At 42.2% G+C, this 10,255-nt stretch overlaps 1 protein-coding gene across 2 annotated transcripts in view; it reads left to right on the forward strand.

The window, feature by feature from the left end:
- Positions 1-3,473: 3,473 nt before the first annotated feature.
- DCBLD2 (discoidin, CUB and LCCL domain containing 2) overlaps positions 3,474-10,255 on the forward strand; it is an 85,242-nt gene continuing 78,460 nt past the window's right edge. The window contains exon 1 of one of the 2 annotated variants that reach the window (XM_028494095.2): positions 3,474-3,986. In XM_028494095.2, coding sequence (XP_028349896.1) covers positions 3,767-3,986 — 220 coding nt within the window. In that variant the 5' untranslated portion in view covers positions 3,474-3,766. The remainder of the gene's footprint in view (positions 3,987-10,255) is intronic. The other variant, XM_024120008.3, reaches the window with a different exon arrangement.

The raw sequence follows: 10,255 nt of genomic DNA on the forward strand, positions 1-10,255 counted from the left end.
GTGCACGTCAATGAACTCCTGCGCGGTGAAGACACTGCTCAGTTTGTGTTTTCTTTGTTGGTCTTGTCCCCAAGGAAACCTCTAAAGCACATATCTTTTTAAGACTCCGTAGGAAGGAGCTGGGACCTGGGTCTCCTTTGTGGAAGCACTTTAGCTTCTGGGGGTCTCTGGCTGCTATGATGATGGCCTCCTCCAGACCTATCCACTTGGGGTCCTGATAAGAATCCTCAGTTCTGACCTGGCCCAGGCATCTGGGTCATGTGGATTAATGGTCCTGGACAAGTACTGCTCCCCCTGCTTCAGTAGATGTCAGCCCCTAAACACACCAAGTCCCAGAGGCAAGGAAGGTGACAAAATTGGCCAGAGCAGCATGTAGGCAGTGAGAAAGTTCACATAAACTAGAATTCCACTCTACCCAGGCATTATCCTAGAAATGATTGCCTGTTACATTCCACTGGTGTGAAGTCTTACAAGATTTTGGTCTTCTCAGAGCAGTCTTCTGTCATCATTTTTGCAATGTAGTAGAATGACAATGACCAGAAGTGGGGAGAGAATAGAGGCAGAAAGAGTTTCAGTGCTTTCCCACATCTGTGCTATACCTATAATTCCCTTATACAGACAGCAATAGGGCCTCCACAGATGTTCTCTAGCCAGAGTTCTGTTCTCTGTATTTCCAAAGCAAAACCCAGGAAACTGAAGCATAAGAATACATATAGAAATTGTCAAATAGTTCAGTCACCAAGAACGTCTGATTTCACCTCTGTATAACTCTAATTTGTCTCTTTCTCATCCCCTTCCTGCCACTGACCTCATTTAGAACCTCTTCACCTATCTATTCTCCACTTTTAATAACCCTTTAAGATACCAAAGGGTCAATAAAACAGGAATGAAAAAAAGGGATGAAAAAATATAAGTGTTATATGTAGGTATATCTAGTCGGGATCTTTTCATCCTCTGTTAACAAGGAATAGAGGCGCCTATGGCCCAGTTTTGCCTGGTCCAGGAAGCCTTCTATAACCTGTTAGCTCACAGGTGAATCCTCTCCCTCTGGTGCAGTTCTGTGTAGTCAATAGAATGCCATACTGAGATTCATAATATCTTGTTCTGTCTACCACCTCTGTGACTGCAAGGTTATCACTCAATGCCTGATGAAAGGAATTGTCCAACAAATAAGATGGGTTGTCTCAGAGAGACTATCTATCCGCAGAAGTCCTAGCACATGACTGACGGCCCGCCACATTAGTACATCATGTTCATCAGGCCCAGTACTGAACTCATGATCTTGTCTTCTACTTCCTCCTCCAACCAGTTTCCCTTTTCGCATTCCCTTGTTGTATGATAGGCACTGCCTTCTACCTAGAAACCTGAACATCTTCCTCAACTCCTCCTTACTCCCCACATCTAATCAGTACGACATTCATAAATATTCCTTGGAAAGTCTCCCCTTTCCAAGCCCACTGCTACTGCAGTTCAGACTCACCGTCACTCCCTTTAGCTGTACAAAATCACTGGACCAGTCTCCAGACTGGCTCTTCCTGGCCTCCAGAATTGCTCTTCCTCCAGTCCATTCCTCACCTACCTGTCTGGTTGAGCTTCCTAAAATAAAAATTTGATAATGTCACTCTTTCTTAGAGCCCTTTAGTTGTTTCTTAGTGTTACAAAATAAAATCCTGACTTCGTAGCCTGTCTTAGATCTTGCCCCTACCCACTTTTACACACTAGTCTTCAGTTACTCCCATTAAGTCAACAATTGTTCACTCCATTCCGCTCCATCAACACCATTCACCGTGGTGCCTGTAAGCCAGCCTACTTTGCCTCTGGCCTGAGATCACCTTCCTCACTTTGTCGTCACATTCAAGACTCTGCTGGAGTTTCATCTTCACTGTGATGGGTCCCTTGAACTCCTTCCACTGTGGTACTGTGGCATCAGTCCACACCTCCAGTGTGGCACTGATAGCGATAGATTTGTTTATATGTTCGCCTCCCCCCGCAGAACGTAGGCTCCCCTGATTGAACTTTGTTTGCCCACTGTCTACTTTAGGTCTTAAGCATAATAGAGTTTAATAGGCATCCAATAAATGCTTATTTAAGAAATTTGGTAGAAGGGTTCAGTGTATGAGGGGTCAGCAGGAGAATTGAAAAAGATGACCTTCAAAGTCCTTTCGAATTCTCGGATTTTCATTTGAGGATATTAGTCCCTTCCATAGTTTTGAAATCACATCTACTTATGACCCTCACCCATGACTTCGAGGTACTTCTCAACCTGAGCTTTAAACTAAAATGTCCACCTGCCTGTTATGTAACTTCACACACAAGCTAGTGGATATCTCAAATACATTTCAGTATGTCCAAAATTAACTCACTTGCTCACAGAATCTGACCCACCCTTCCTGTTTATTAATGACACCATCCTCCTCCTAGAGGCCCATGTTAAGAACATCCAGATGGCACCTTTCTCCTAAAACTAATCTCCACCTAGTCCTGTGGATTCCCCTTTCCCCAAACCAGTTCTTTTTTGTCATTCCATCCCCTTACAGTCTCCATCAGATTACCTGTGACTCTAATTAGTATTTATTTTATTCTGACTTTCATGATGTATTTCCATCTCTGTCCCAATACAAGATCGATCCTGTAAGATTTCTGTATTATGACTGGAAATCCCACAACTCTTAGCAAAGGGTTTGCAGGTAGACAGCAGGTGTTCAACAAGTCTTGGTAGAATGGCTCAATGCACGTTAGGATGTTAGGTTTAAATTGCTTTAGGGGCATGTATCTTGTTATATATTTTTTTGTCCCCCCCAATAGTAAATATAGTAAAAGGCATAGGAAGCAGGAAATACATATATTTTTAAAATTAAACACTGTATCTGGAGTTGCTGCAACAACTGGCTGTAGTTTTAATTTAAAAACACGCTCTGCTATTGAAAAAAAAAAAAGTCCCTTAGACTCAGCTCCCAGCTGAAACCAGCCAGGATCCCGGTTTCCCACCCCTTCCAGTGGCCTGATGTGCGGCGGGGGAGGAGCAATGAGCAAGCTGGGCCCGAGGAGCAGGGAAGAGCGAGCTGGGGGAAGTCCCGGAAGTCATTGACCAGAGCAAGCAGCCGCCTCAGCCGGATCAGCTTGGGCTGTGGTCCCAACAATAACAGGAGCGCGGGCCGGGCGAGGGCTGCCGGGGGCCCGAGTTTGGGGGCGGAACCCGGATTGGGGGGGCGGGTGGGACGCTTCCCAAGGCGGCAGGGATTGGAGAAGAGAGATGAGGGGCGGTGGAGCTCGAGGAGTGGGCCGCGGAGCTAACGGGTCGACCGAGGAGAGAGCGTGTTGATTGGGTGACGCAGAGGGAGACGGACCAGAGCCGACCTCGGATTGGCCGTGGCGGGCTGTGAAGGCGTGGCCAGCGCGCGCAAGAGGGAGCGCGAGGGAGCGAGCGACCGCCCTGCCAGCTAGCCAGAGTCCGGGGCGAGCGCGGCGGGCAGGGGTCGGGTTGAGAAACGCGGCGCGGGAGGCGCGTCCCCCAGCTGCCCTCCGCGGCTCGACCACCCCACTTCCTTCCCTCCCCTCCCTTGCGCTCCGGCCTGGGGTCTCCGGGCGGGGAGCGGAGGGAAGGGACGAAGGAGGAGGAGGTTTCGCGGAGTGAGGGGCGGAGAGGGTCCCGGAGCGGGGCGAAGCGCGCGCTGCCTCTCACTCTCCTGCAGCTGCCTTTGCCTCCTCGCCCGGTGCCGCGGCCCCGGGGCGCCCGCACTATGCAGGCGGACTGCCGGCCGCCGCGATGGCGAGCCGGGCGGTGGTGAGAGCCGGGCACAGCCCTCATCGTTTCCTAGTCCGGGCCGCAGCCGCCGCCCCCGCCCGGGCCGCGATCCCCCTCTCCCGCTCCTACCCCCTCCCTCCCCGCTCCAACTACTCCTCCCCCTCCTCCTTCCCCATGCCTCTGTTCCTCCTCCTCTTACTTATCTTGTTCCTGCTGCTCGAGGACGCCGGAGCCCAGCAAGGTGAGTGGTTCCCGAGGAGTGCGCGGCGCGCGGAGCCCCGGGGGGGCGGTGGGGGCGCCGAGGGAGCCTCCTGGGCGCCGGGTGTCCGGGCCGTTAATGAATCTGCAGACGCGCGGGGTAGATGCGGTGCGCTTCGGTGCGTGGCCAGACCTGGCCCCGCACTCGGTGGGTTGAGTTGCTGAGATGGGCTGTCTGTTGTCCCCCAAGTTGGCGCGGCTTTACTTTTGGGGAAGCCCATTCATTTTTCTGAAAAGAGGGAATTGAGACCTTGCTATGAAGGCCTCCTTTTGGGTATTGGACTCTTCTACTGGGGAAAGTCTTGGAGAGGAAAAGAAGTTTTGGAGATGCGACCCCTAATGTTAAGCTAAATGGATGGATGGACAGAGTAGAAATGCAAGGTAATTAAATAGCATTTAAATCCATTGAAGGCAAGTGATGATAATTATCATGTTTTGTCAATGTGCTCAGGTTCAAAATCGAATGAAGTTTATTCTGGTTATCTTTGAGTCTCGGATTTAGAACATGCTCTTTGCAATCCCTGCCTATTCAGGATGGTGGTCTAGATTGCCTGGGTCAGACACTGGGTCTGGGACCCAAGGCAGCGTACTCTTGCCCAAATGGAGCGTTCCGTGTTAAAAGGGCAAGCCCTTACAGAAAGTGACAAAACTTTTTTCCGTCAACAATCCTTGAAAAAAAACTTTACTGAATAATCATAATGGAAAGAGAATGCCAGGCTGATTTCCTCCCCTTTTTTAGTACTTTTTTCAGGTAGCGAAAAGCAATTTTTGAAACAGTTTGGCATCAGTTATTGAACACGTTTTTCCATTGCATTTCACTGCATTTTATTGCAGTGAGAGGGATAAGGATTGGATTGTTACTTATCGCTGGGAAGGGTTTTGGTTTTTGGTTTTTGGGTTTTGGTTGATCTCCGCATCTTAGTCCAGCTTAATGTTGCTCTCATATGGTTTTCAGTAAAGTATGGAATCATGGCCATAAGCCTGTCATTGTGAAGATGCTGAAACTTTGACAGGCATGTGGAAATAAAATGTAAATGGGAAAAATGTATTTGGTAAACTGACCTCTTTCAGATCTAGGCAGCATTCAGGTTTCAGTTAGATCATCTCCTTAAACGAATTCTTGAACATCAGCACTTAATAAATTAGTGTGAAATCCTTTCCTCCATTTAAGTTTTAGAACCTGTGCTTCTATTTTCCTCCTAGTAGAAAGAAAAAGCAAAACAGGCTTATATATGGCTAACACTGATTGATTGAGTCTTACTTTGTGGCAGGCACAGCCCTAAGTGATTTATGTCTATTAACTCACTTAATCCTCACCACAGCTATCTGAGATAAGTATTGTTATTCCATTTCAAATATAAGGAAACTAAGACACACAAAAAATAAGGTACCTTGATACAGAACTCTAACTACATAACCAGAATATTCTGACCATTTTGCTTATTTCAAGATCTGAAAGTGTTTATATCATGTTTAAAAAAAAATCTTTGAACAGTATAGAACCGGTTATGTCTCCCCTCCAAATGAGATAATTGCCTTGCTTTTAGAATTTCTTAAACCTGGTCTAATTAAACATGCAACATTACCTTATTTTTTTAAGTTTAATTTCAGTTTTTACCAAAGCATTTTAACATGGTTCTCTTTCACAGTGTCATGTTATATAAACATCAATGTAGATGAACACAAATAGAAATGATGCTGGTAATTTAAAAGACCTTATTTCTAGTCCTCCTGTTTATTGGGTAAATTTAAAAAAATCATTTAATTTCTTTGTACCTCAGTTTTCTACATCAGTGATAAGAGAATACATACGTATTTCCTAGCTTGATGAAAATGAAATGCTAGTACACAGAAGTTTTGAAAAGGGTAAAGTACAAATAGCTATAACTGATTATCATTGCTAATCTTTTTAAAAAATTTTTGGCTGCGTTGGGTCTTCGTTGTTGCGCACGGGCTTTCTCTAGTTGCGGCGAGAGGGGGCTACTCTTCATTGTGGTACGCGGGCTTCTCATTGCGGTGGCTTCTCTTGTTGTGGAGCACGGGCTCTAGGTGCGCGGGCTTCAGTAGTTGTGACACGTGGGCTCTACAGTGCAGGCTCAGTAGTTGTGGCGCACGGACTTAGTTGCTCCGCGGCATGTGGGATCTAACCGGACCAGGGCTTGAACCCGTGTCCCCTGCATTGGCAGGCAAATTCTTAACCACTGCACCACCAAGGAAGACCCTATCATTGTTAATCTTGAGCTTACTAAATTGATAAAGTAAGGGCCATTTAGGTATACATTGCCCGAAAACTCAGGAATTGTATGGGATTTGAATTCCCTAATTTTTAAAAATTATATTTCTTACCCAAAGGACCCTGATGCGGTCTGTGGTGGAACTGCAGTCAGTGTTACTAGTCTAACAGATGTGCTTTAGGGTCCACTGGGATTCTTCACATAACCTAAAAAGAAATCTGATTTCAGAATGAGAAGCAGTGCTTTAAAAAGCCTACAGAATTTTTAATAATGGGAATGTCTACAATATTGTAATGTTAAGTTACAAGCTGGAGTTTTTACTCTCCTTTATAAGAAGTCTTGGTAAGAAGTCTGGAAGGAAATAATTTTAAAAAAGATAATAGTTGTCTTTTGATGGTAGAGTTGTAGACAATTTCTTTATGCTTTTCCAAATGTTCTGCAATTTACATATAGTCACAATAAAAAATAAGCTGTGACAGAATGTTTTGTGATATATAGATTTCTCTTTTCCCTTAGCCAGCCTAGGTAGAAATGCATTGAATGTGTATGCTGAGGTAGAACTGTGCTTCAGGATTTTTTTTTTTAATCTTTCAGACATTTTGAAGTAGCAGAAGATACTACACTCATTCCAATTAATGCCATACATAGCTATTCCTCAGCAGATTTTCTGCTGACCAAGTGTTTTTTCTTTTTATTTGGCCCAGAATAAAATTTATCATTGGTCTGAAAACTTGTCAACCTTTCACAACAGAGATGTATTTTAACCAACCTTATTTCATTAATATATGTATAAATTCTGTTTATTCACATCTGTTTAACTATAATGGTGTTTTAGGCATGGCTTATATTGGGGTATTTTGAGTTCTAAGTTTGATATTAAATTTACCTTCAAAGTCTTTTTCTTTTTTATTGAAAGCATTTTTTCCTGTAGAATGTATGTCTTTCTAAATAACTTAAATTTGTGGAACTTATTATGCTGATTGCCTATTTGTTACCGTAATAAATTAACTTAATAGGAAGTTGAGGGTCTACTGTGAATGAATTTAAGTCTCTGGTTTACATTATGACTGAAGGAATTTGTGTCACCTCATCTTAGGAGTTCAGCTTCCTCATTTGTGTCATGGAGGGTTTGCCTACCTTCTGGGTTAGAGTATTATTTGAATGTGGTAAAATATCAGGGATTAATTTTTAAAATCCATTGAGACTGACTTTATGCCTATTAACATGAAATGATTGTGAAGGTAGTGATTTTTGTTGGCTAATTTATCTATCAAACTAATCAGTTTCTTTCTTAAAAAGAATCCTTCAATTTCACAATGATATTTGAACTAATGTGTGAAAAAAATATACAGTCTGTCAAGTAGTGCCTTTGTTTGCTTGTGATATGGGGAAATAGTTTTTGAACACTATTTGTAAATTGTCAGAAATGAAGAACATATTCCTCTGCAAAGAACATTTGTGATTATTAGTAATATTGACATTGTTAATTTAGAATTTTCCATTATCTTTTTTTCGGTCTGATAAAACATTAGGGCTCTTATATGTACTTACTGTTCAGAGGCAAAAATGAGAGCATCCTTTTTCTGCTATATTTCTGATTAATTTTACATAGTGAAAGTTAGAAATATAGCATGTATTCCATATGTGTTAATGATCAGATTTAAAATCCACTTTTTAAAAACTTGTAAATGAAAAATTAATTGTAAAATTACATGTTAATGATTTTTAGGTAGATTTCCCAATGTTATCAGCAGAGAGGAAACTTTATTTCCCTCTGGAAATAGTTAATAGTTCTATTTGAACATCTAAGCTTCATTCTAGAAGACCAACGTTAAAAAAAAAAACAACAAAACTTAAAATAGTGAAATGGGTATGAGTTAAAGTACCAGTACTAGAATTAAAACACAAATGAATTAATTAATTTCCAAAAAGAAAGAATCAGATAGTATGATGAGGAAAGGCTAGATTTACATAGAGTTAGATTTTAAATTTAGGACTATACTTTACAAAATGAACCTGGGGTGTGAAAGCTCAGGTGGTAATACTGGGTATTAATTGAATGCATGCAAATAGTTTCCACTTCCACTTCTTGACTAGTTGGAAGGATGTGGAATGATGACATAAAATTATAAGGATCAGGAAAAGCTTTGTAGAGATAGTGATATTTGCTAAATGTAAATAGTGATATTTGCTAAATGTGATTGTTGAAATATGAAGTGAGACAGCTTGGCAGTTTTTCTTGTGTTGCTCATGGATTCAGTTTACTTTATAACAACCTTATGGCCTTAGCACTTTATTTATTTTAAAAATATTGTACAGATAACAATTACATAACAATTACTCAAAACCAAAAACTTAACTAATAGTTATCCACAGTCCTACCCCCTTATCTATCCATTTGTAATTTTTATCTTCCTTTCTAGTCCATATTCACATACCTACATAATCTTATGTGGTTGTAATTTTAATAGTGTGGTGTTAAGTTCTGTAGACATATCATGTTAAGATTAATTTGTAGGCTGATTTAGCACGCAGAAGCATACTTTGAAAATACAGCAAGACAAAAATTTCAAAATCTAAAAATTTTCCACAGGACATTCATTTTTTGTGAAGTAATTATTATATTGTTTAGAACTGCTATTACATTATTTTCATTATTTGATTAAATTCTTCATTCAGGATAGGATCTTTGAGAAAGTATGTCAGTTCAAAGTATTAGTTTAGAAACACATAATGCTAATTTCCAGGTCCTTATGTGGATTAAATCAATATACTCCCATGAGGACAAAAAATACAGATATTCAAATAAACTAGAATTTAATGAATGCCAGTGTCCACTGAAGCAGATGGTATAACGGGGTGATCTTAAAAGGTTGCCAGAACATCACCTACTAGATCCACCTGCACTCTGAAGGATATGTAGTTGAAAGAAGAACTTTGGTTAGCTGCTTGAATCATGGGGAAGACCACAAGATGCAAGCTCCCTCAACTGCTTTCTAAGGAGAGTAGGCCAGGAGTTCCTTTCTTTTGTGGAGTACAGTGCATGTGAGTTTGCAGTTTAAGTGTGCAAACTTAATTGCTTGGGATAAGAGAGAAAATGCTGGTACTCTTTATCATTCTCACATTAAAAACTCTCAATATGGAGGACTATAAGCTCCCAGGGATGTGTGCACATAGGTCAATAGAGTCCTGAGACAGTTACGATAGAGTAAAATATTGTCATTGTCTTCAGAGATCCTACAGGCTAGTTGGGGAAATAATTATCTTCAAGTTGGAGTATATGGATAAATAACCAAGGGAAGTTGCACAGTGCTGTGAGTTTGTAAGGGAGGGAGAGCTCACAATGCCTGGGAAGTAGGAAAAACCTTGCTGATAAAATGATTTTAAGCAGGTAAACTTTTAGGATTGGTAGGTTTCTAGTTCACAGGGATGGCAGACATTTCAGGAGTTAAGATCACAGCATCAGAACAGCAGGGAGTCAGGAAAGCATGCGAGTGTCAAAGCCATCCTTGCTGCAGTGAGTAGCATGCCTCAGCCTCTGGTCCTGGCCCATTGCTTCCTCCTTGAGCCCCATACCCTGTACACTTGCCCCATATTTGGGCAAATATGGTTGTTTTCTGAGGGCCATGGTTCTGTGCACTGGGGTACTGCCCTCTTGGAGCTATGTTAATACTTCCATAGTGTGGCCAGCAGCCCCTTTATAAAATACAATCCAAACTCCTTTGCATATTATATATGTAATTTTTTCAGAGTCTGGCCCCTCCCTTTCTCTCTGACTTAATCTCATGCCAGCATCCCTCACCCTTTGTATACAGTTCAGGTTTAAGACTGAGATTTTTATTCCTCTAATATATAATTTCATCCTGTTTTGCCTTGTTCCCGATACTGATCTCCACTTGAAGAGAAAGAGCCCCTTTCCTTGTGTGCTTGGTAACCTCCTTATCATCCTTCAAAACCCTTCTTGGAGGCTTCCCTGGTGGCGCAGTGGTTGAGAGTCCGCCTGCCGCTGCAGGGGACG

The sequence above is a fragment of the Physeter macrocephalus genome, chromosome 1 (genome assembly GCF_002837175.3).
Source record: "Physeter macrocephalus isolate SW-GA chromosome 1, ASM283717v5, whole genome shotgun sequence".
NCBI classification, from domain to species: Eukaryota; Metazoa; Chordata; class Mammalia; order Artiodactyla; family Physeteridae; genus Physeter; species Physeter macrocephalus.